Here is a 27,277-nt window from a genome sequence, read left to right on the forward strand (position 1 = left end):
ATATAAGTGATTTGTATTTGTTTACTTTTTAGGTCATTTAAGACGTATAGAAGAAGAACCGTTTGTAAGGAGTACTAGAAACAAATTCCAACCACATATTACATTATTTGCAAAACATCTTGTCTTACAGAATAATTGAAGGTAAAATGCATCATATTTCCTTGAAAAAAAAAAAAAACCTTAAAAAATATAAAATACTTTCAAAAAGCAAATATAGATAGCTTAATTTAGAAAATCTAATATATTGTATCGACTATACTTTGTTACAAATAATTACATTATTTTAAGAAGAGTTTAAGATTAACATTTCACTTTCTCACTATCCAAGCTAAATGCATATACAGTGAATATCCAAAAATATCCATTCAAAATTAAAAATTTTAAAAAAAATCCACAGAAATAACTAAACAAAATTTAATTTCACTTTCCATCACTTTCTTATAAACCAAACAACTCAAAACAAATTAAATTTCTTTCATTTTCTCACCATCCAAACTAGGGTTGTTCATGGGTAGTTCCGGGTTAGGTTTGTGCCCAACCCATAATCAACCCGATAAGATCAGGTGGAGAAATTCCAGACCCGCCGCCGACTGCGAATAGCTACGGGTCGAGTTAAATCGGGCTTGTGTGGACGACTATTGGCTTTGATTTCAACTGAAATACAAAGATCAAACATTGAAGTTTGATTCTTGAAGAACAAAATCAACAAATCTACAAAACAAAAAAGCAAATATATAAACCCAAAGAACAAATCCACAAATCCAAAGAACGAAAACAACAATAGACAACAATTCCACAGATAACCGAACCTACAAGATGATAAAGAAAGATTGAACTTGAGAGATGGAGGTGAAGACGAGCTGGCGACGTTGCAGTTAAAGAGCGAAGAGCAAAAATCGGTGAAGAGGAGAGATCAGCAAAGAGTAGAAAGATCGGGAGAGAAGAGAATAAGAGTAGAAGAACTAAGAGTGAGTTATGAAAAACAACCTTTAATCCATTTATATCATGGTCAGGTAGGGTGGCTCTGGTTTTAGAGGAAAAGACTCACACTCAACCTGCCGAAATCTGTTTTGGAAGGCATGGACCTGTCGTCGACCGCTGGAGCAATCGGATCGAGCGGCAGACGGTTCGGGTTTGATCGGCTTGGCCAAGTGGGTCGGTTCCGTAGGTTGTTTGGACAGCCCCAATCCAAACTGAATTCATATAGAAGGGGAAAAAAAAATCCCCCTTCATCCATCTCCCTTCCGACACTCTCAAACACTAGGAACTATCTCTTCCTCAAACAAAATTATTGAAAATCCAAGATTACAAAAATCAAAACTCGTCCTCATAGACATTCCAATCGTTCAGAGAAGTAACTCCACCCCTCTGTTTCTCAATGAGAGAGAGAGAGAGAGAGAGAGAGATTGTGGTGTGTGATGTACCTGAAAATATGAGTTAACTGTTGGAATCGAAGTCGCTAGGAAAAAGAGCAACAATGTCAATATGGTCCTCTTCAAAGACCTCAATTAGATCATCCCCTATAACTGAACAACCCGATCTACCAAGTAGCTAGATCTTTGACCTCCACCAACAAAATTTGCAACCAATGGTGGAGAGGAACTCAGAGTTATCAAGGCCATAGGGTTAAATCCGAAAGGAGAATAGGGTTTGAATTTGAAAAAAAAAGATAGGCTAGGTTTTGAAAATATATTTGAACAATTTTATAAATATAATTTATTAGCATGGGCAATCGTGTCAATTGGATATTTATTATATTTTCCGCAAATAGGTAATATAAGATTACAACCATTTAATAAAGCAATAAGACCATAATATGAAAAATATTTGGTAATCTTAAGTGAAAAAAAAAGGATTCAAACACCATAATGTAAATATTATCATAATGCGACTATAATATAAATTACATTATGGCTGATCAGACACACCTTTAGTGAATAGGCAAACTTGTACTTGCAGAGGAGTTGCACCATACTATTACCATTTGTCATGAGATGAATAAGTTAAAATGGTTAAAAAGTAAAAAGATTAAAATTAAAAAACAAAATTCCCCCGTTTTTGCTATTTCAACTTTTACATAACCAAATAGTAATTGCACGAGCACAATGACTCGGCTATTCCACCATATCTAGGTGGTCTGAGAGCAATGCTCCCTCCTTTCACATTAGGAGTGAGCCCCATTGTGGGTCCCCCGTGTGAAGCTCATCCCTCATGTGAGAGGAGAGAGCATTGCTCTCGGACTACCTAAGTATTCCCCCATATCCAAACCATAACTGTCAAGTTTCAGTGATTTGAAGCACTTTATTACTCAACAACTCCTAGGAGGTAGGATAGTTTTATTTTTATCAGAGGCTAAATCAAAGATATAATAACTATAACAATTATGAGAAGATCATCACACATAAAAAATAGCATTTAACTCTTACTTCAAGACACCAGAAACTGTGTCTGGATACTATATATCCACCCAACAAGACAAAACAAATGCAGACTAGGAACTACTAATACATGACTCTGGGGAAAAATTGACTCAAAACGCATTCAAACCCCCACCCACCACCAGTACATCCATTGGGACCCTGCGTATGCAATAATGAACTTAGGGACACCTTCCACAGCATCATGGTACCAGGTGAAAACACCAAAAACAGCTGACTAGGCCATCATGCCACAATGAAACCCACCTACCCCCTCCTTATTTGGACACGGTAGTATTAGACCGACCCACCTTGGCACCTCTTTGAAGACCACAACGGACACAGGACCAGACTGAAATGAGACACCGCGAAGTGCCCTGACCTGACCTGACATGACCCAACATATACTTTGCCTTCCCCAGCAGGAATTTAGTCCCTGCAATTTTCTCTTTTTTTTTTTGGGCAAAGAAAATGAGGTAAGTAAACACAAGGTACACATCATGACTTCCTATCTAGGCTATCCTAGATAGTAGATATTCATAGACAGAGTTGAATGGTTATACTACCTTCAGCTAAAGTTGAATCCACCTGATGGAACTTGAACCTCATTCCCCCCAAAGCCAAAGCCAGGCTGGGAACCATCAGCTGGAGGTAATGAGTCATCCTCCTCCATCCAATATGTTTCCAGAATCTTGACTGCCTTTTCATAGATCTCATTGTTGTCATGACTCTGTAGATTTTCAATCTTCTCCAATCCCTCAGCATCATCTATCATCTGGGCATATAAGTTAACCTCTCCAGAGTTACCCAAACTCTTCTCTGCTTCCCCAACCCTCAGAATGTTTTCCAACCCTTCTAAACAAACAGTGACAATCCTTGCATCAGGGCAAACAAGAAGATCACACAATGGTTTTATACACCCTTGACTCACCAGGTACCTATCACCAATAAAAGACAAGGTTAGTCATATAATCTATCTATTGAAAAGAGAATTAAAAGGAGCAAAAAGAGAGTAAAAGATCATTACTTGAGTTGTTCATGAGTACCACCAGAAGTAGCATTTGAAATTGCCCATGCTGCCTCTTTCTTTATATCAAACTCAGCATTTTGAAGCAGATTGACCAAGGGACCAATTAAACCAGCTTCAATCACAGCCTGCATTGTTTCAAAATTGATTTAATATTACTTTCAAGTATAAATCTATGCCTCTGAAAATAACTTCTTCAGGGGAAGCCTGCATAAGATGCATAGAGAAGACATCTACTCTTTAGCTTAATAAGTTTGCCACATTAAGATTTTATCAATGATTGATGGTCCAATAACTCAAAAAACTTGAACTTTTCATAAAGAATTCAAATTGATGCAGTACTGATCTAAAAGTGAAGACTTATATATACATCCCCCTTTTTTTTATAAATAACTTACATCAACATCCCTTATTATTACACAATGAGAATCAGATTTAACATTACTTAAAAAAATATGACCTTGATGTCATTTACTATCATACCTGTATTTGTTCCCTGTTTCCAGCTGTAATGTTTGAGATAGTCCAGCAAGCTTCTTTCTTGATGCTCTTTTTATGATTATGGGTCAACAGGCTCAAAAGGCATTGCAGTGCACCATGGTTGATTATACACTGATAAAATAAGGTTAACCATTAAAATCAAAGATAAACAAACAAACAAACAAACAAGAAATGCAATTGAATGATTAGCAAAAAGATCATTCATATAGGTATAGAATAACCAATCAACAGGGAAAGAGATTTTAATCAATCAACACCGCAAAGAATTACTTCTGCATCTCTTAACCTAGTTTTTTTCCCCCTTCTTATTTGAAATCAGAGGCATCTGCACTGGCTGTGATTGAAGTTGACCAAGGGTATAGTTTTTTTAAATCTTTATTCTAACTCTACGTTTTTAAGAGTTTCCAGTCTTGTCAAAGGTTGTCCACATTATACAACAAGAATACTTTCCAAAAGTGTTTTTGCCCCAAAAGCTTTGCACAAAAGCACAAATAATAATGCATTGAAAATTTGAATTTGATAGCAACGTTGATCATACAGAAGCTCCACTAAAAAACTAATATATTTAGAGATATAAGCTGTTATGCCCATGTAGCAATGCTTCACACACTTTTGGCAATGGCCACGGAATCCCACTAAATGGAGTTGTAGAGTTCTGTAATATATTTTCCCCTTATTTCTTTGCTTCATAGATGTCAGATGACTACAATATGGCAAGAAGGGTAGATGCCCTATGTGAAAAGACAAGTCTGAGTTATTAAATATTCTCTCTATTCTACTTATTATAAGAAGGATTTTACTAATGTGTGCCATTAGGGCATACATTAGTAAACCATTTTAAGAAACTTTTTATGGAAAAATGAAAAATTGATTCACTGTTTTGATAATTTTCTCAATTCCCCATAAAAACTTTCCCAAAATGGATGATTAATGTATGCCCTAAGGGCATACATTAACTGGACCCAATGTTAATTTTTTATTTTCTAGATTTAATCTTTTACAGTTGGAACAGTACGTACCACTGTATGACAGTCAGTCTTTTTCTAAGCAAATATTTTAGCATCTTTATATTTTCTAAGCCACCATAAATAATTTCTTTGAGGAAAGGACCAAACTTATTAGAAGCCAAAACTTCTTCTCAACTTTCAAAAGCACCCCACTTAAGAAATAAGTTGTTACAACATAATTAGTTTAGGTTTTTTAGTACTTCATTCTTTAGCTTTAGTTGAATTTCTATTCAACATGATAATCACCTTTTTTTTTTCTTTTTTTTGATTGTGCAGTATGAATGATAAATGTGGCATTGACACAAGCATAATGAAATGTAGTAATCATGTTTCATACAATTCAAAAATGACATAAACTATGTACAAACAATACTACTGGCAAGTCTAACATAGCTGGAGCACATGAACAGAATCAAAATAAGTCTTAAATTTGTTCTAACCCCCCCCCAAAAAAAAAAGAAAAAGAAAAAGAAACACACACACACATATAAAGGAAAGCTAATTTAGGTGAAAACAAACTTATTTTCATTAAGGAAGTTGGCGCCACATTAATTTAAAAATTAAATCACATGTTGCAAATAGTTCAAAGGTAAGAAACAGAATTGAAAAGCTCTTACCTGAGTCTGAATATCATCTCCTGTCACAATATTTCCAACTGTGCGAAGAGCAGGAATAAGCACCGAAGGAGATGGATGTCTGAAACAACAGGCATATGTTTCAGATTATTTGGCATATATCACACATAAGTGGATACAAGATGATACAAGGAGATCAACAAAATGTGAAATACTCACAGGAGGAGCTGAACAAGTCGGGCACAGACGCCTGCCTCAATAACAGCTTGGATTTTGTCATTTGTACCATCAGAGAGATAAGAGAGAGCCCAGCAGGCATCTGTCAAGACTTCTTCATCATTTGAATGGACAAGACGCTCAAGAGCAGGAAGTGCTGGCTTCACCTGCCCATCAAAATTAAAAGGTTATAAATTGCCAAAGACAGAGCTATGCTTGAAATCAGATGAACAGGATGAGAAAACTACCTGATCGAATGACGGCTGTGGCTTGCCCCTGCAGAAGTTAGACAGAGTCCAAGTAGCATTTCTTAGCATTGAAAGCTTTGCATGCTCATTCAACTGCCCCAGCAATGGAATCAAGGCTCCATGACCAAGTACAAGATCACGGCACCTAGGCGAATCCCCCGCAACATTTCCCAATGCCCACACAGCCTACAGTCACAAATACACAGGTTCCACAAGGGCTCAGATAAAGCCTCAAACAATACACAACCTATGCTTTAAAAAATTAGAAAAAATTCATTCATTCCAATATATATACCTGCTCCCTAACATCATCACTAGGAGAGCCCAGTAACTTAACAAAGATCGGAACTGCCCCATGGTCAATCACCACCTTCGTGTTCTCCGAAGTTCCTGATGCAATGTTTGTAAGTGCCCAAGCAGCCTCAAACTACACAACAAACCCAGAAAACAATATATATATATATATATATATATAAATGAGTAAGCAAAAACAAAAAAAGAAGATACACATCCTCCACACAAATTACAAACAACAACAAAAAAATCCCATACAAACCTGAAGTTGAGGAAAGTCCTCCCTGACTAGAAACTCGACAAACCTAGGAACAACCCCAGATTGAATTACTTCCTCAATTGGAGGGCTTCTTTCTGTAATTCCATAATTTCACAAAATATATATATATATTATCAAATCACATTCATTATTTTACATTAGAAAAACAATCAATAAGAATACATAAATAAAAAATACCAATAGAAAGCAGCTTCCGAAACTGAGTAGTGGCCTCCAATTGCAAGTTGTTATCAGTAGACCAGACCCCAGAAACCATCGAAGGAAGACTCTCCAACTGTACCACAACAATCAAAACCAAAAACGCAGCGTTTTTAATCAAAACCCAGAAACCCAAAACCCCTAGAAAAGATCAAACACAGTGAAACCCTAGAAAAGCACGGATCATCATCAACAACATTGAATTGGATGAGATGTAGCAGTAGAAGAAGTTACCTTCTTTTCGACGGTGGTGGTGGCGGAGGCGTGGAGAGAGGAAGAGAAGGATTGCTGGTGAGTGGCTTGAAGGCCTTCGCGGCGCTTCTTCTGCAAGCTCTCCTCGCGCTTGCTCTTGCGGATCTCCACCATGTTGTCCTCGCGTCTCCGGCGACCCTCATCGGCGTCCACCGCCACCTTGTATCGGTTACGGCGGACCTCGGTTCTCTCGTTTGGCCTCAGCGACATGGCTACTAAGGCTTTGCTTCTGGATTCTTTCAAAAACCCTAGCGCTACTACTACTCTCTTTCTCTCTCTCTCTCTCTCTCTCTCTCTCTCTCTCTATATATATATATGTATCGGTGTAAATAGATATATGTGTTGTGTATGTGTATATATAGGTTTTGAGTGTATGGATATAGGTATTGAAATTGGGGATGAAGAAAGAAAAACCCTAGTAGAGAGAGAGAGAGAGAGAGGGATTTGAATTTTGATTGAAAGGCGTGTGGCACAAGGATGATGATGAGACACAGATTGACGGAGCTGTGAGAAGGTTTGTATTTATTTTTTGGGACAAGGATGATTATAAAGGCTAAATATACAAGTGCTACATTTGAGCTAGCACATTGAGAGCATGGGCGTAAAAAGTAAAACCGTCCTGTTGCTATTTTACCCACCAACAAGCCAAATTTTAGCCCCATCCTGGTATGTGTGAATGGTGGGTTCTTAATAGGGGTGTGCATGGGTCGGATTGGGTCGGGTTGAGGGGATTTTTTGACCCAATCCACTATGGTAGGTCAAAAAAAATTCAACCCGACCCAACCCATCATATAAGTTCAACCCAACCCAACCCAACCCACATGGGTCGGGTTGAACCCATGGGTTTGACAAATTTTTTTAGTATTATTATTAAATTGAGTAGAAAAAAAAATATTAATATATTAAAAAAAACCTTAATATTAGTATCAATGTAACTCTTTAAAGGCAAACAATACTAATAACAAAATAACAATAGTAATTTATTAGGATTTGTGTGAACTAATTGACTTTTATATAAAATAGGAAGAACTGACTATTTGAAAAAATTTATTATTTATATAATATATTTTTTATATATATTAAATTAGTATTAGTAGGAGGAATTGAGGAAATGCTTCTCTACAGCTTTTTTTTTTAATTATTAAATATAATATATATATATATATAAGTGCCCTACAATTGATTTAAAAAAAATTATTAAATATAAAATATATTTTAAATATATATTAAATATGGGTGGGTCGGGTCGGGTTTGGCGGGTTTGTAATTTTATGACCCAAACCCAACCCGACCCGCCATTAAAAAAAATTTTGTAACCCAACCCAACCCACCAAGCCTTAAAAACCGACCCAACCCGGCGGGTCGGGTCGGGTCGGATTTGGCGGGTCGGTGAGTTTTCTGCACACCCCTAGTTCTTAAATATAGAATCCACTGTAGCTGAGGATGTAAAACAAAAAATAATATTTTATTTTCACTTTCTCTCCAAATAAATAAGTAAAATCTTATTCTCTCTCTCTCCAACCACCAACCACCGGATCAAACCTTGCGTTGCATAAATTGGTGATGGCTGAGCATGGTGGGTTCGTGGAGGTGGCGAAGTTTGGGTTTGGGTAGATTGGCAACTCTGGTTCTTCTTTTCTTAGACCTTACTCTATGTAAATCGATGGTGGCTAAGCATTGTGGGTCCATGGAGGTGGCAAAGTTTGAGTCCGGGTAGATTGGCCGCTCTTTTTCTCACTTTCTCAGACCTTGCTCTGTGTAGATGTGGCTGAGCACAAGGGTGGAGCCAGGAATTTTTGTTTGGGAGGGCCAAGTTGTAGCATTAATATATTTATCAAGACAACCCCCTACACACATATATACACACGCTTTTTTTATTATATACACATTTTTTTATTTGATAAGTTATATATATATACACACACTCAACAACAACAACAACAACAACAACAAAAAAGCTTAGTACTTTCAATCAAAATTATGTTTAATGGAGATCTTTCATAAAATTAATAAAATTCATTTTTACCATTTTCATAGTGAAATTCTTAAAAAGTTTCATTTTTTATACAAATTATCAGATTTTATACTAATGTAAGTAAAAAATCATTCAAATGAATTAATGAAATTTTAAAAAACATGAATGATTCAAAACTTGGAGCAACAAGTTATGCTCCAAACATATTTGAAGTTATCTTGTTTTAACCCATTCTGTGGCAACTAAAAATACATTTCATGTGTAGTTTTAGTGACAATATTTTTTTTAATGAGTCAATGACTAGTAAATCGCCGCATAATGGGTTGAAAAATATAAATTCAAACATGTTTGGTGCCAAACTTTCAAATATTTAACAGATATAAGAGCACATTTTATAATAAAAAATAGAATTGCGAAAAATAAAGTTATGTCCCTATAACTATTAAACCAATTATTTTTTTTAAAAGCATCATTAGACTAATTCAAATACTTGGGGGGTCTATTCTTATTTTTGTAGACTAAATTTTGAAAACATTAAAATAATTATATATATATTTTAAAATTTTTCAAAATTTTGGGGGGCTGAGCATGGTGGGTCCATGGAGGTGGCGAAGTTTGGGTCTGGGTAGATCGGCGGTGCTATGGTTTGAGTTCATCGTTAGGTGGTTGAACTCATCTTTTTGGCGGTTGCTAGAGAGATAGAGATAGAGAAAAAGAGGAAAGAGAGAGATGTGAGAAGAGAGAGAAATGAGTTTTTTTTTTTTTAATTCATTTGTTTTGGGTTTTGTTTTGAGTAAATATTATTTTAATGTGTTAAATCATATATTAAAATATGTAAATTAACTTTTTGGTGTGTTAAAGTATGATTTTTTTAGAGCATTCCATACTAATGCTCTTAATTTTTTTATTATTTTATATCAAAGCGTCTATTACTACACCCAATTTCACAACTTGCTTGAGTGTCATTTTGTGATTGGATTTAGTACTTAAACATAGGACCATCAGAAAAACTTAATAAATAAAAAAATTAAGTGCACCAATAACAATATGACACTTAAGCATGTTGTAGATTTAGGTGTGGAGCTAGGTGTGTCTCGACTTTCTTTGTTTTTACTTTTTATACATTGATATATGGGGATGGGAGCATTTTAACTTGTCAGATGATTAAAAAAAATTGAGATGAAAAAGTGGTCTAGTTGTCAAAGTGTAAAAGCTTTGACTAGGGGACCAACAACTGAGATTTTGACTTATTAGCTACCTCAGCTCAAATATTTTAGTAATTTGAGTAATTCTAGTACAAAAAAAAAAAATCACAATTTTTATCATAACTATCCTACGTAGTTTATTGTGATTAGTTGGCTTTCATATAAATCTACTACTTTTTTCCTACCATTTGCTGTTTACCACGTGAACGGTTGTGATTAAAGTTGTTATTTTTTATGTGGTCCTTTCACATTGAAAAAGATAATAATGTGCTTAGATAAGTCTCAAAATGAAGAGCTTGGATCAAACTTTACAACTAAGGCTATAAATGAACCAATCCATTCATAAATAGCTTGGGCTTGGCTCAATAAAAAGCTCGTTCATGTTTGTTTATAAACAAGTCAAGCTAAAGTTTTAGTTTTAGGCTTGTTTAATAAACGAGCCGAGCCCAAGTAAAAAATATTGTTCGTGAACAAGCTTGTGAACACCAAGGCTCAATACAAAAGTAACAAAACAAATTGAGCCTAGGCTTATTTATGAGTTTGGTAAGAAAATTGATATGAGCTTGACAAGTAAACTCATATCCTTCCAAGACTTTAATTAATTATAAGTTGAGACCACTCATCTAAACCAAATAGGCTAAATAATAAACTTGATATAGGTTTGATAATATACTTCTGTTGGATCTTAAGCTCAAAAACATGATATTGAGCTTGAGTTTGGGCTTAATATTAAGCTCAAACTTGGCTTGACCAATGAATCAAGCTAAGCCAAGCCAAGCCAAGCCAAACCAAGCCGAGCTCAATCTTTTATACTTTATAACAAGCTCAAACTTGAACATTATTTGTAGGCTTATATCAAATTCAAGCCAAGCTTGAACATTCTACTTTTGTTGTCGAACCGAGCTTTAAAATTCACTACTCGACAAAGCTCGGCTCGTTTACAGCCCTATTTATACAACCTTAAGCTCTCACCTAATTGGATCAATCTCTCTCTCTCTAGTCTCAACTAAGGTTCAAACTCCTTAAAACTTTCTCATCTAATGGAAAGCTACTCAATTTAGAGAATTGACTTTGTGCTTACAACAATATCCAATGAGAAGTTTTGGGTACAAGGGGTTTGAACCTTAATCAACACTTACACTGCCTTGTTTGCAACTAGGGTTCTGAATCTATCGTCCAACTCTTACATGATTGCCATTTCTCGATGACCTTCTAGAATTGAATTCCTATGCCTCTCGGCATAATTGATAATCTCCTCATTCTCTAAGCCTCTCCCTAATTGGCTTCATTTAAATGGCACTTCCACTAGTACTTCCCAACACCACAATATACCTTGGTGTATTGTCTTTCTTAATGGGGGTTGTGGTACTTATGGGATGGCTAAATAGAACAAAATTCATTTCAATTCCAAAGAGCCTAACTCGCATCTACATAAGGAGTGTACTTTAAAGGCTTTAGAGTTTCATTTTCTTTCCTTCCCAAAAACTTCTTCATGGCCTTAAGTGGGTTAAATCGCCTTTAGGTTGGTGTAAACTCAATACAGATGGTTTCGCTCTACAAAATTCGGGTCTAGTAAGAGGAGGAGGCTTCTCCAAAATTCAAATGGGGTTTGGATTTGTGGGTTCTCTAAAGCAATCAGAATCACCACCAGGCTTGATGCTGAACTTTGGGCTTTGTGGGATGGTTTAGCTATGGTTAGAACTTAGAAGTACGCTTGGAATTTCCAAGCTTCTTGTGTAGTTAGATGCCAATGATGTACATACTCTTGTAACAAATAGCTCTGCTTTTAATAGACTAAAACCAAACCTATTGTGGCTAAATTTAGGAACATTCTCCAAATTTTATAGGAATTCAAGCCCCAACACTGCTTTTGGGAGATAAGAGCAGCTGGTGCTCTTGCAAGAATGGGTGTAATTTCTAAACATTCTGAGCTTTTGTTTCTTCTTCTTAGGCTGTGTTTGTTTTGGCTTCAAATCACTTCCGAAAATGCTTTTCTGTAAATGCGGGTGTTTGGTTGCGCATGGAAAATAAATTTTTTTGAAAATATTTTCAGTTGACTGTGTGTTTTAATGGCTTTGACCTGGAAATTGGTTTCAGTCAAAATTTTCACTTCAAACCATTTTCGAACTCACGCACAAAGAGAGAGAGAGAGAGAGCTCGAGCATGAGCACACCCACAAAACCCAGATCATGCCTCACCTCAGCCAAGCTCCGGCTAGCCCAGCTAAGTTTTGATCACGCCGGTCCACTGCCCAGATCATGCGTCGGCCAAACACCCAAGACCCACAAACACCGGTCCACCCAGATCTCAGCCCACCCCTCCCTCATCACCGATCCACCTCTTCGATCGCCAGCCATGCACCGACGAGCTCCAATCTTGACAACTGACCGCAGGCTGTGCTCCACTAGGTTCTCCAACGCACTGGCCGCCACCACCGATCGCTGATTTGGCCGCCACCGACCACCAGCCCACTCCACTCCACCCCCAAACCCACCCGATCTGACCGCCGCCGCCTCCATCCACTCCGATTCTCTCTTTCCAGATCTCTCTTTCCCTCAATCTCTCACTCTTTCTTCCCCCTCTCACTGAATTTTTGAATAAATGATATTTTTGTTTTGATTTTTTGTTTCTTGTGTTGTTTATATATTTTGATTCTATGTAATAATATTTGTTTGGATCTTAAGAAAATGTGAGAAACATGATAAAAATGGGTTTTCTAGAGCATTTTCAGCAAAACAACCAAACATTAGAAAATATTTTCCAAAGCATTTTTTGAAATGCAATCAAACACTTGAAAATATTTCCCTTTCTTGAAAATAGCATTTTCGAAAAATATTTTACATGAACCAAACGTAGCCTTATTTACAATCTTCTTGCTGTAATAGATATTTTGAGTGTGCGTTTGGGAAGCGCGTTTTGCGCTTCCCAAACACATGTTTTGCGTTTCTTTCAAATTTTTTTTTTTTAAAACCAGCGCTTGGTGTACTGTTCATGGGACATGAACAGTGCACCAAGGCATATGAACAGTAAAAAATAGGTGAATAGTAAAATTTTTACATATTTAAAAATTATTTTATTATAATATTTTCAGTTTTCAATTTCAACTAAAATAAGTTGTATCCAAGTAAATATAATTAAACGATTTGAGACCCCGTTTTGGAGTTTGTGTTGGAGCCTGGGTGGTTGGTTAGAGATAGTCATGCCCAGCCAGCCCCTTCAACATTGACATGAGGTTTCGGACCCATTATCTTGTTGGGTTGATTGTCTTAGGCCTGCTTGGCTGGATTGATTTTCCTAGTTCCAATCATTTTTGGACTAGACAATAATAACTCAATCTAACGATGCCCATGCCCAACTTCAATTAGTTCTTCTGCTTCTTCATCTTTACTCTCTCTCTCTCTCTCTCTCTCTACTCTCCAGTGCTTTGAATTTAAGGTTTTAACCATTTGACCAGTAATTTTTTTAACGGAATTTTCCTGTAATTAGGACATTAATTTTTTTTTTTTAATTTAATATGATCCACGCTGTTGGATCTTGGCTAGTAATTGATTTTAGGCACATGTTAATCGATAATTCTTTGTTATTCAGATTTACAATGTGATTTATGTGATTATTGAAGATTTTTTTTTTCCCTCCGAAGTGTTAGATTTAGTTCCCAACATCCCATTAATTTGGTTTGACTATTCATAGGTTGCATAGTTTTTTTTTTTTTTTTTTTTGAAAACATTGCTTGCATACTTACAACTTACAACAAATGTAGTGATTATTAGATCTGAAAGGGTTTAGTGGTGTGACTCATTCTTTCGACTTACAGTTTAACAATATAGTTAAGGGACCTATATAAAGTATTGGACAATTGATAGAAAAAAGCTAGCACCTGTGTGTGTAAAAGCTAGCATTCTCAATTCAAGTGGATAACGATAATATATTTATGATAATTTGATAGTGGGAGAGGTTATATTTGAACTCTTAACGTCTCTGTTGGAAACATCAATAAATTCAAGACTCTTGGCACTGATGGTATATTAAGAGACCTATATAAAGTATTGGACAATTGATAGAAAAAAGCTAGCACCTGTGTGTGTGTAAAAGCTAGCAATCTCAATTCAAGTGTATATTGGTAGTATATTTATGATAATTTGACGGTTGGATAGGTGATATTTGAACCCTTAACGTCTTTGTTGGAAACATTAATAAATTCAAGACTCTTGGGGCGTTGATGGTATATTAAAATTATTCATATGTTTGAAAAAGAATGTTTAATCCATATATTTTGGACTATGTTAAGTCGTTAATGTGTAGGTCTGTTTAAGGGCAATTAAAATTTTCATATGCTTTTGGAAAAAAGTGGAGTTGTCTCAGGTTTTTTTTTTTTTTAACCCCAAAACAAACTTGCTGGACGAAAATATGGAAGTGAATGGGCTGCTGTCTGTACTAATTTAATAATGTGGAACAAAACTGTAACGTGATTTGAAAAGTGGACGTGTGAGAGAATAAAAGCCATTTTTGCTTTGCCATAAGACATTAACCAACTATATTGGTTGAAATAATGTTGTATGTCCCTATAAAATCAGGGCCAGGCCATTCCATTTTGATCATGCAAGGAAGCATTAGCTGCTAAATATATAATACCTTGCGTATATGTTTAGTTGGCAACCATTCAAACACAAGGATCAAAACCTTATTACATTATTGGACAAATAATTATTAAGGTGTACATTTTCCTCTGGAAAAATATATAGAACTTTATGTTGGAGTTGATCTTAGCCAAAAGGCTGAGAATGGTAACAATATATTCTTATCTCAACAAATCTCTGTTAACTTTACAAAAGTTAATTTACAAAATTAAATGAATTGTAATTACATAGTTATGATTATGAACATTTAGCTTCTCCATTGCACTTGTATAAGATGTAGACCTAACTTGTGCCTTTAGCTTAGCTAGAGGCACAAACTATCCTTTGCTTGCTTCACACTAAATTTGAGTGCTTGCTAAAAGCCTGTGGAAAGACAAACAATGGTTGCTGATCATGATTCTCTCTAGTAATGGGATTCTCCCTTGCAATGGTTGTGATTCCATGTGGGGGTGAAGATGGTGGAGTCGCGTACAGGGCCGAGGCCTCAAGCACTTCACGCTGGACATTTGCTAGCTCTTGGGATATTATTTGGGCACGCAATGCTGTCAAGTATAGACCAGCAGCAAGGAAGACTGTAGTCAATGAAAAAACTCCAGCTGCAGAGAATAAGCCTTCTCGGAGAATTAGGCAATTTGGTCTTGGCCTATTCCAATTTTTGAGATGGCCTGACTCTACACTTAATCCAATCAACAACAAAATCTCACCAACAGCAAAACAAATCCTATAAGAACCCAGATAAATTTTTGTTAGTGACAATTGATATAGATATATATTTTGACTAGTATTTGACAAATAATAATGCAAAGATTTCTTTGATGGCTGTGTCATAATCGCTGCACATGTTATATGTTCATACTGCTGCTATTTTTGAGATTCAAAATCGTTAAAAACATTATAAAAGCTAAATTAAGTTCAGTTAGTCGGATAACATTTATAGAAGTAGTTAAAAAGGGCATGTCAATTAAAAATGTATAAAATAGTGTAACTTTGGATAAAATAGAAGGATGGAAAAAAATACAAATGACGGATCCTGATTAGACAGTTAAGAATCCATAGCCAATTCAAAAATTATGGAACTAAGGCTCGTTGTTATTGTTGGTATACTGTTGGATAAGCATTTGAATGCACTTGGTTTTGAAAGCTGAAAATAAATGTTCATTTGCTGTCAAACCCAAGAAAATTGTTCTTAACATGTTGATTTTTCAGAAAAGTAAAAGCAAAATGCACATGACTTGTCATGCCAAGTTGCAAACTGAGAATAAGACTTTGTTACTGGACCACTCATCCTAGGTATGCAAATTGACATCTTTAACATGATGAAGATAGGATAATGAAAAATTATTATTACCAAGTTGTAACAAAGAAAAAGCCGGCTTGCCATGTTAGATAATTGGCAGGAGCAGAGTCAGGGTCCCATGAAACCAAAGCTGGAGGTGGAGAATTAGTGACTGCAATCAAAATGTAGGTATGTTCTATCACCATGGCAACTGCTAGTCCAACAAATGCAGCAGCAGCACACAACAATGGTGTTTTCCCACTGCCACTATATACACATTCATATTTCGCTCCTTTTCCTTTTTCATTAGTCCCCACCCATGTGACCTGCAATAAAATTCAACACAAAGTATTAAACTTTGTACTATCAAACTATATGGTTGTTCAGATCATAGTTGGCTCAAACATTAAATATATACCTCAGAACGTGTGGCTTCTGAGACGAGGCAGAGAATGAAGCAAAACAAGCCACAGAGAATGGTTAAGATCATAAGAAGGACCCCAATTTTGCTACCCAAGTCTGTGCTTCGACGGCTTGGTTCAAGGTCAGCATGTGTGACTGCCATTTTGCCTGGCATTCTGTATGTCCACAATAGCTACAATTCATGTAACCCCAAGAAGAAAGACAACATGGGGTTTGGGATTTTTTGAGTTAAAAAGAGAGAGACACATTGAGAGAATTGTAGAATTGCTTGAACCAAAGGTTGCTTGGGGTGCCAAAGATTCGAGGGGTCTGGTCTTTAATGTTAAGTATTCACACAAAGTACGATTTCTGGTCCTAAAATTTTGCTTAAAGGCTAAAGTTGTTGCTGCTCATTAAAGATAAGTCTCCGAATTGTTGCACATGAATTGGACAGACACGTGTACATCTAAAGATCCCCTTTTTCTATTTTGTCTTTTTTGGGCTCTAAGTACATTCTGGAATGATGTTAAATTGGTTATTGTACTGTTTATATGTTACTAAAGACTTTGGGGAACAGCTCTATACCACTCAAATTTTCTGAAAATTTTTCTAGCCTGACTTTGTTGCAACAACAAGTGGGAACCGATTAATACCACAGATCTCTATAGTCAAAGAAAACAACATTGAAATGTCAAAAAGTGAGCTCCATCATTTTCATAATCAAACCATTCTGTTCCCAGCCCACCTTTCTTTTTAATGGTTCAGAAACTTTCAAGAATGTTGTCTCTAAAACAGGTCGACCATGTTGGTGATTAGTCAGATTTATTTTTATTTTTAAGTTATTTATTTTTATTTTTTTTGAGGGGGATTTTTATTTTTAAGTTTGTTATGAAATGGTGCTCCCATCGTATGTGGTTTTGAATCCCAATTTTAACAAACAAGCAGGCTTCAATTCATATGGTAAATAGTTTAAGTGTAGCAATAGTAGAATTATTGGCTACTCGAAATTATACATAGTTTTGGGATTCAAAGTGATAGCAAAGAGTTAATAGCATTTTTTATTGTATTCCATATCTGTGGTTCAAATCTCATCTACCATTTTTCTATTATCTACTTTAAATAAATAAAAATAATCTCTAATTTTTGGAATTCTAGTTATATGTCTATATAAAGATAATGTTGCTCCAACTACAACTTACCTCCTCAACAAATTATGAAAATGTTGTATATCTTAACATTTTTCTTTTCATCATACGGGTTGATTATCTAATCCTATTTCTAGTCACTGCACCCTCCACATAGTTGGCAGCCAACATCCATTGGTTTACTTCTCACTTCCAAGTGAAAGTAACAAGAGGATGGCCTCAAGGTCAATCTAGCTTCTTGCTTGACCAAGTTTAGTGGCTAGTCAAAATGAATGGACGATTATTGTTGCTCATAGGAATAAGATATTCTTTAATTTTAAGCCTTCAAATGTGGACAGAGCAAGGCATCAAGTTGAAAAGTGCATTTTGTGGGATGGAAGTAAAGGCAGAAGTACTATTAGCTAATTGCAAATGACAGAATTGACATATGAAGAATATTAGACGTCGGTATGTGGGTGGGGTGGTTTCCCTAAATTATTGCTAAGGTTTGAGCATGATAAATATGGTGAAGAATCTAGTGGTTGTGAATGCTCCAAAATTTGGTTGGAGTATTAATTTTCAACAAGCTCAACTTTAATCAAAATTAACCATGAATCCACGCGATACACATGATAATTATTTTATGGTGATTTTATTAATTTTTTTTTTTTTACAATTTAAGCTAATTTAATAAAGAGTAATGTATTTCGTAAATCGTAATCATATTTTTATTTATTATAAGAACAATTATAAATCATAAATATAAATTTTATCGTACCAAAATCAAAACAATACAATTTTTCTCAGAAATTCAAAAAACAAGTTAACAAAAACATTCATTTTTTAATAAAATTTATTTATAACATTTTGTGAATCATTAAAAAGAATATAAAATTTGGAAATTATTCTTTTAGTTTTAAACAAATTTTCTCAAACCTTATTTTTTCTGCCTACAATCCAAAATACCGAAAAATGTAACTAAGAAAATTAATAAAACTTAACAATGATTAATTGGACCAATTAGGAAAACGATTTGTTGTAATTTCATCCACCCAAAACATATTATCAAATAAGTAGTGTGGGGCCCAATAATTTAAGGACCAAGCCCAATTGCTCCTGGAAAATCCGAAGGCCCAATCCGAGGAGAGCTGTGGCCCAAGCTCTACAGTACAGAGCACAAAACAATTTTGGAAGGCAGCCGAGGACAGTTTGGTCCTCGGCAGATCCTGAATCCCACCGAAATGAAGGGATAAAACTGGTATAGGGACGAATTTGTAAGGAGATCCAAAATATCTTGGGGAAGTTATCCTTACTACCCTTCCAGATAAGACCCAACACATGACAGAGCCGTACTCTGCAGCCTTATCAACCATACCCAACAATTCTGGGATTAGACTGATGGGACAAATATCAGTCTTGTAAAGATTGACCCTACACGTGGACGAAGGACAATGAACACGGACGAGTATAAAAGAAGAAAGTAAATAAATCTAAAGGGGATCCAATCTGACCTCCAAAAGAAAGAAAGATCACATGGGGGAGAACATCTCAACAACACCGGACTTCACTGAAGAAAGTCCGTCGTTGGATAACCGGGGGAAGGCCTCAATGGTCCTCGGATCAACTCCGAGGAGTCCCATCCCATAGGATGCGACGTCTTAGGGCTTAAATGTTCAGGCCCAACTCCTTTTTCTACCTGAATTCCTATAAAGCCAGGATCGGACATCGCCCCGTGACCAGCGGCTAGCTTTTCAAGCCCACTCTCTACAAATCATATTGTGAGGGATCTTTCGTACGCGAGCCCAACATCCTTATTGGGCCGCCAGAGAATTGTGTCCTTACAAGTAGTTATTAGCTAAATCTAATAATTAAATTTCTATATATGCATTGTAATAAAATAATAATAATAAAAAAAATAAAATTGCAAAAGCTTAAATTTGTCACCCATCCGATTATTTTCGTTTAGTTAACCTTTGCTTTTCTCTAAATAAATGACATTATAATGTACTTCTAATACAACTATTAAGAGTACTTTGTCAACCAAAACATATTATCAAATAAGCAGTTATTAGCAAAATCTAATAATTAAATTTCTATATATGCATTGTAATAAAATAATAATAATAATTAAAATAAAATTGCAAAAGCTTAAATTTGTTCCCTATCCGATTATTTTCGTTTGGTTAACCTTTGTTTTTCTCTAAATAAATGACATTATAATGTATTTTTAATACAACTATTAAGAGTACTTTGTCAACCACAAAGGATTAAAGAATAAACAAAAATTAGTAAAGTCTCATAGTTTAACATTTAAATTGAGCACTATAAAAAAATCATGCTATGTAGTAAAAGAAATATCAATTTACAATAAATAACAAATTATTCAAATCATACTATGTAATAGAATAATATTATATTTTTAAATGTTATATATAATTCTTTATAACGCAATAGGATAACATTTAACAATCAAAGAGAACACAATAAATAAATAAATAAAAAACAAAGCCAAATCACATTAACCCAAAGTAGAGTTTTAAAGAATATAAAAAAAATTATCAACACAAAACAGATATGCAAGAAAAATAAAAAATCCACCAAAAATTTGAGAGAGAGAGAGAAACAACATTTTTGTTGTAAGGGAAAACTATGCATAGAATGGAAGAGATAGCGACAAATTTATAGTAAGAGGGTATGAATAAAAAAAAACAAAAATAAAGGAAGATGGGGGGAAAGAGAAAGAATGATATTAATTTAGAGGGTAGTGGGGAGATGAAAAGATAAGGAAGGGAGAAAGGCTGGAGAAGTAGTGGGGAGATGAAGAAGTAAGGGAGGGAGAAAGGTTGGAAAAGTGTAAATATTAAAAAAATAAATGTTAAAAACAATTATAGGAAATTTGGATAAAAAAAGAAAAAGAAGATAATGACATGAATGCTAATGTGGCTCAATTAAAGTGTGGTAATAATAAATGCTACACTTCAACTTTTAGAAATATATAAATAAATTAGAATTAGTTTTTTTTTTCCCCAATAGCTTATAGCTATTTTTTATTGTAGAACTTTTTAAAGCCTTTTTTTTCCCTGTCCAATTGAACATTTCAAACTGATTCATGTTAGAAAGTGATCTCTATAAAACCAAGTTGCCCTGAACATCCAAGCCAAATGATATTCTACTTGTCCTTTAAGAGGTAAAGGCCTAAATCAGACAAACTTTTCTAATCTGGAAGTAGAAAATTCACATAAAAAGTAATTAAATAGCAAAATAAGCAAGCAGAAACGTTGACACGTTGCAGATAAATTTGTGCATGCAGTAAGCACAACATGCCTGTCTCTATTTAGTTCTCCATTCAATAACATGTACTGCAACTGTAAGAGTATCTTTGTCATGAGTCTAGTTCAGGTGTTGAGCTATATCATGCTTTTAAAGATTTGTGTTACAGGAATCCATAAAAGATAGCACTATTGACCATGACTTGCCTCATGCACCCCAAATCAAATATTTCACTATATGTCTTTTCAGAATGCCAGTGCAAACCGCAGAAATTGAATCTGATACAGTGCAGCATTACAACTATAAAGATCTCTTTTCCACAAATCAAATATAACATACTGCACTGCACAAGGGAATAGCAATCTTCTCTGGAAACTCTTAAGGAAAGATTGGATGGTCTCTTGGATGCATCTTTGATTTCTTAAAAGACAAGACAGCACAAACTTATTCCAAGAGCAAGAATATTTTTGGGGATTCTTTCTGCAACACAAAAAGATAACTCCTCCTCCACCCACTTGCTTCTAACATATTCTTTTGGTTGCCACCCATTAAAACTCGCACTTTTACCATAAAAGCCTTTTCTAAGAGTTCCTTCCTCGTTGCAGTTCTTCAACTTGTAAAAAATGGCTTCTGAAAAGGCCAATGCCAATGATCTTGATGCCTGCACCAGCAGCAACCAAGCAAAAACATCAGACAAAAAGCCTAACACAAAAGGCACAACCAACACCAATTTAGGGAAAGCATTGGCACAGAGAGCACTTTCTGGGTCGCAGAATCATCGTGTTGGGAGAAGAAAATTTGCAAACAGCAGTGCTAAATCGCTTCCAAGCAGGCTAAGCAAAGTTTCTTTGGCTGAAGATTCAGTTGACTAAGGTATAGCTTTTGCACCATTTTGAATATAAAAATCTCTGTTTGTCCTCAAAGACCACAAAATGCAAAAGTTTGGTCCTTTACTGTTGTGATGTAGAAGAAGTAATGAATTGTAGAAATTTTACATGTATGTAAGCAGGTATAACTTCAATAAAGATATACTTTTGTACACTTGTCAGAGAAACAACAGGCAGAACCATATTTGACAGCTCAATTAAAGCATGAAGTTTGTAAGGATTTAGAAAAGAGCTGTAACCTTAGTGTTATGGAAAATTGCCATGTAAAGTATTGATATATCATATTCCCATTTCATACATGTATAAGAATTTCTGCCATACTTTTAGTGTCAAGGGAAATTGCCATGTCCGTCCCATTCAACACAAAACCCGACCAAATGCACTTACAAGGAATTGGGACTCAGGAGCAAATATGGGACGCAACACCATGAAGATGTTATCAAGAAAGAGTATAGACACAGATTAGATAAAAAAATATAAACAACCATTCTATCTGCAGTAATTTGAACTTATACATGACAACAATAAAAAAATTAGAACAAATGGAAATTTTTAGTCTTCTCTAATAATCTGAACTACAGAGTCCTGGGTCCCCAATTCCTATAGCAAAGCAAGGTTAAAGTGCAATTGTGTGCAACAGAGCATAAGCAAAGCAAAATACTGAGAAAACACATTACAGGCAACACCTATTACTTTCCACAGAGTAAAGTTTAATATGGAAATAACTAATATTGCGTCAACTGATGATTGCAAGAAAAACTCAACTTGTTCATGAAGGCCATGATTGCAAAAATAGAAGCAAAAATGTTTCATTTCAATATTTTATTTATTCAAGCAGTGTAAATGTGGAAGTCGCAGTATCATGAATGTTAAGCTAAACCTTGAAGAGTTTATACATGCAATTACAATATAGCTCACATCTTTAGTAAAGAGTGACAATTTTTTTAGTATTATTGAATCTGGAATGGAGAGAGAGAGAATGAGAGGAAAAAGACTAAAAAAAAAACACCATGCGAAGGTTTTGGACATCTGTTCAAAATTAGTTGTAATATTTTTTTGCTAAGTTAAAGCAGTTATAATCTATTGGTAAATGAGCATGTCTTACTGCATGCCAGCACATCTCTTTGTGCTTGATAGTTCTATTGTGTAAGGGTTGTACTGGCAGGGTAAACAGCTTCTTGCTGAGAGTGGTGTAACATATGGTGTTTGCATTAATGTAATTTTCTGATTCATCAAAAAGAGAAAAAAAGAAAGGTAATGGACGTTTACAAAGGTGATACTATTGCTTTGTACATCTAGTACCAGTTCCCACTTGTTGAACTACAAATACCCTAGTGCATCTTCAGGCAAATCATCATCTCCTATTAATGAACAGGCTGATCCATCGTGTCCAAAATGCCCACAGCAAGGCCCCGGACAATGCCTCCGCTTTCTAATGGTATCAATCCCATCTCTTGGCCTTCTCTCTTTAAGCTTTCCCAAAGTGATATTATCATGAGGATTCCCAATTGTAAAACTCTGAACAATTCCATCAGCATCTTCCACTTCTGGTAGAATCAACGAGTCAGATGGGCAATTATACGCAATTTCATTCATGCTATGTGTTGACCTAGAAAGATCTTTAATACGTGATAACACCATGGCCATTTGCTCACAAGCAACATCAAGCCTTTCCTCCGTTTCAATTGATTCTGTCACAAGTGTTGAAGCCATGGACTCTAATAACTGAATCCTCTCAGAATGCTCCCTTGTAGTTGCAGTCCGGAAGGGGTTGGAGCAAGATGAATTGACACTACGCCAACGGTTAGGTAGATATCGATCTGGAATGTGAAAGCAGTTATTAGTTGACAGGACACGTAGGACATGTCTACAGAGTATGCCTGAAAACTCAAACTGATGGCAGCTACAGCTGATGTGCTCTTGACAAGGAATCCATATCACGTTGCACCCTCCATCTATCTGGGTATGGTGTCTAACCTGGAAACAACCTTCATCAACCAGAAGAGACGCATACTGCGGAGCCAACACAAGCTCCTCTTGGAGTTTACTAAAGGCATAGGGAGTAAGAAGAGTGGCAGCATGAGATTCAATTGGTGAACCTGTTTTCAGGCTGACTTTCTGCAATTTCCGTTGCATCTTTTGCTTTGCTCCAACCCGGTCATTGAAATCAACAATATCAGCTACCTGAGGTGGGGAAAATTTTTTTAATGAGCTAGGCTTATTAAATAATTAAAGAATGGAAGAAAATGAAATAAACGTTACCCACTTGCTCTACAAAATGATCCAGTTGAGACTGTGCACTCATAAACCGTTGGATGAAAGCATTAATTGACTCTAACTGACATGTACCCATCATTCCTGCAAAGAAGTACCGATGCAAGAATGACAAAGCCCAAAATGATCGTAATGCATATAAGCTGATAATATGCTTATTTGCATGAAATCCATATTTATTCACCATTTCTCTCCACCCCCCTTCAAAATCTTCCACAAATTCCATATTATAGAGCCGATGAAACTCATCTTTCCAATCATCATAATGTGATCCAAGCAGTATAGAAAACCAATCTGAGAACTTTGCAATGATGTGCCAAATGCAAAAGGCATGTTTGGTTTCAGGCATTTCAATAGCAATAGCATCTTTCAACCACATGTTATGGTCAGTTAATATTGTCTGTGGGGCCTTTCCTTTCATGAAGCCCAAGAACGTCTGCATTCCAGAAATGAACTAAGCTTAGCGAAAACAAGTTCAATTTAACCAAGAATCTTATAAGATAACATGGTGGAAATCTTTTTTTTTTTTTTTTTTGGGGGGGGGGGGGGTTGGGGGGAATCAAATACAACTTCATTATACCACAGATGCTGCAAAGTAACATATCAAAAAAGCACGGGATCAGACACACTCCTAAGGCAAAAAAAAAGCACAAATCTTTTTCTTATGCCTTTTAATTTTGTATTTTGCACCCCATTCAAAAGCCAGCATTAAGTTTAAATCTATTTGGAAGATAAAGGCCAAGTACATTAACTGTCTATTTTATGGCCCATTCTAAAGTTAGCCCTTTGTCAAACATTCATACTTAGGGCTTACGTGCAAAATGAGGAAATAGAGCAGGAAAAGATGATGGTCCTCAGTTTCTTCATATGTACGTCCATAAACTTCTTACCTTCAGTGCCCAGGAAAAAGAGTGCATATTTTCATCCTGTAGAAGCACACAACTGAAAAAACATGTCATTCCATGATTGTCCACTCCAAGCCAAATGCCTAATAGCATATCATAGGCATCCAGACGGTGTGTTGTGTCAAAAACCACTGCATCTCCAAATGCCTCGTACAATTGAACTGATGAAGCATAAGACCATGCAATATGCTCCAGCCTGTTATGGCAGTCTATTTTGAAGTCATACTTGAAGTTAGGATTTTCATCTTTCAGTTTCTTGCACATTGCGATAAGATCAATAGCATCACTATCTCTATCAACATTTCTAAAAGATTGTAAAAGATTTCTCACATCTATTTCTGTAAATGGTAGACAGCCCAACTTAACACCTTTCTCTAGCTCCAACAATCTTAACATTTGCCGCACTGACATTCCAGCTTTTGCAAACATGCAAATCCGACTTTTGTCATCTGGAGATATTGTACAATAGGCAGGAAGGAGACGAACTTGTTGTGGTTTTAAAAGTTCATGGTTGTGGATATTGCTAAATCCTGTAACACGCCATTCAGGGAGGTCAAAATCTGCCCGCTTAACAATGCGTAAATATGCTTGACAACCACAGCGTGATGATTTGCGGTTTCTCTGCATCTTTCCATCTTCAGACGGTTTCAACTGTGGATATCCACCACGATGGCAAGTGAAATCCCTTCTTGTAACTCCCCGACCGACCCCATCCTTGCCACGAGTTCGATGACGTCTGATTGAAAAGCCACATTGCTTTGCAAAACTGCAATAAAATTCATAAGCGGCTTCCTGAGAAACAAATCTTTGGCCTATAAATGGAACAAGGTTCACAGAAGTCTGTCGTGACAAAATTGTATTGTCGGGTGTTTCCTCTATGGTGCCAATATCATCTTGAGACAAATCTGTGCCATTTTCAGAAGATTCCATCACTACACTTGTCCCTTCCGACATTCTTTCCTCTACAGATGACTGAATTTGCAGATTAAGCACCTGTGAGGACAAACATAACAGCTTAACCAAAAAAAAAAAAATGCAGCTTAAGAATATGATATGCAAAAAGAAAAACAAGTCAGAGTGACTTGCCACTTAAATTTCTTTTATACATCCTAACATTCTTTGGTATCAGAAATTGATCAAGAAAGCTCTTCAATCTTTTTTTTTTTAAGCACATATTCCAATTTTCACACACTCTGGTGGCATCAATGAATCGTGTTCTTTCAGTACACAAGCTAAAGACAAGAAGGTAGCAGCAACGTTAATGAGCTTATATGTTTCCTTAAAAAGTGTGTGCTACTCCCTTGACAAGTGAAACTTTTACTTCAATAGGACAACAAGAGTATGCTTTTAATGCATCTCACAAGGGAAATAGAGGAAGACAAGCTTTCATAAGATATGCCCCAATGTTCAACAATTCCTCAAAAACACAGGTCCCATAATTACTTCCTAACCAATCATGTCCAACATTTGATTTCCCAACAGAAAAAAGAAAAAAGAAAGACCCAATGTTCAGATATGATTTAGGATCAAAACACACAATCAAACACAGCTGAAAACAGAACCCACTGAACTTTACATTAACAAAAACTGTATCAAAGAATGCAGCTTTGGATCTCCATCTCATTTAAATCCCAATCTCATATGGGTCTCTCACAAAATAAATCAAACCCCACAAATTCATTTAATCTCACAAATATGATCCATCCAATTCCAACCTCCAACAAGATCCAAATTCCAATATCATATCACCAATCCCCATAAATTTTACCCTTTTAAAAAACCCACCACAATTTTCAAAAATAAAAGTCACAAACATGAAAAATGAGCTACATTTCCAAGTAAAAATTCATCCCCAAAAAAAAAAAAAAAAAAAAAAATCCTAAAAAAAATGTACTTTCTTTAAGAGACAGTCATACTCAGCTGGATTTGATCTCAGCACCTGAAAAACTGTATTTAAAAAAAAAAAAAAAAAAACACGCATCCCCACACACACGAACATGAAGAATGAGTACATTTACTACTAAAAAAAAAATCAAAATTATTGATAGATACAGTTATGCACACCTGGGTTTGATCTGAGCAGCTGAATAACTGTTTTTTTAACTGTCAAAAAACCAATGAGAGAGTGTTGGAAACTGGCGGGGAGGAGTAAGGCGCATACTAGGGAGAACGAAGAACTGTTTTCAAGGGAGGGATAGCTATCGTGCGCCGTGTGGGTGCACCAGGTTATCGAGTACCCACAAGTGATTTTCAGCCGTTGGATCTAAAAACTGGGTTCTTTTGGGAAACCCGTGATTTGTGGGTAAA

At 35.7% G+C, this 27,277-nt stretch overlaps 3 protein-coding genes across 4 annotated transcripts; all 3 read right to left on the bottom strand.

Annotated features, from left to right (window-relative positions):
- Positions 1-2,362: 2,362 nt before the first annotated feature.
- Positions 2,363-7,585, bottom strand: LOC115994736 (importin subunit alpha-2-like). Its single transcript, XM_031118969.1, has 11 exons — positions 6,998-7,585; positions 6,743-6,839; positions 6,548-6,639; positions 6,287-6,418; positions 5,992-6,177; positions 5,747-5,910; positions 5,570-5,648; positions 3,928-4,056; positions 3,445-3,572; positions 2,984-3,355; positions 2,363-2,865 (listed from the first exon to the last, which is right to left on the bottom strand). Exons 1-10 carry the CDS (start codon positions 7,223-7,225, stop codon positions 2,986-2,988), a joined length of 1,605 nt encoding a protein of 534 aa, XP_030974829.1. The 5' UTR covers positions 7,226-7,585; the 3' UTR covers positions 2,363-2,865; positions 2,984-2,985.
- A 7,403-nt stretch (positions 7,586-14,988) lies between these two features.
- Positions 14,989-16,876, bottom strand: LOC115995467. The gene is made up of 3 exons (XM_031120044.1): positions 16,527-16,876; positions 16,181-16,434; positions 14,989-15,553 (listed from the first exon to the last, which is right to left on the bottom strand). Exons 1-3 carry the CDS (start codon positions 16,683-16,685, stop codon positions 15,166-15,168), a joined length of 801 nt encoding a protein of 266 aa, XP_030975904.1. The 5' UTR covers positions 16,686-16,876; the 3' UTR covers positions 14,989-15,165.
- A 4,044-nt stretch (positions 16,877-20,920) lies between these two features.
- LOC115994860 (protein FAR1-RELATED SEQUENCE 11-like) lies at positions 20,921-27,277 on the bottom strand. 2 transcript variants are annotated; one of them, XM_031119165.1, is made up of 4 exons: positions 27,035-27,277; positions 24,956-25,963; positions 24,058-24,501; positions 20,921-23,975 (listed from the first exon to the last, which is right to left on the bottom strand). In XM_031119165.1, exons 2-4 carry the CDS (start codon positions 25,922-25,924, stop codon positions 23,112-23,114), a joined length of 2,277 nt encoding a protein of 758 aa, XP_030975025.1. In that variant the 5' UTR covers positions 25,925-25,963; positions 27,035-27,277; the 3' UTR covers positions 20,921-23,111. The 2 variants fall into 2 exon arrangements, with proteins under 2 accessions (XP_030975025.1, XP_030975026.1); XM_031119166.1 differs by having other exon boundaries at positions 24,956-25,984; positions 27,035-27,256.

This window comes from Quercus lobata, chromosome 6 (assembly GCF_001633185.2).
Source record: "Quercus lobata isolate SW786 chromosome 6, ValleyOak3.0 Primary Assembly, whole genome shotgun sequence".
In the NCBI taxonomy this organism is placed as follows: Eukaryota; Viridiplantae; Streptophyta; class Magnoliopsida; order Fagales; family Fagaceae; genus Quercus; species Quercus lobata.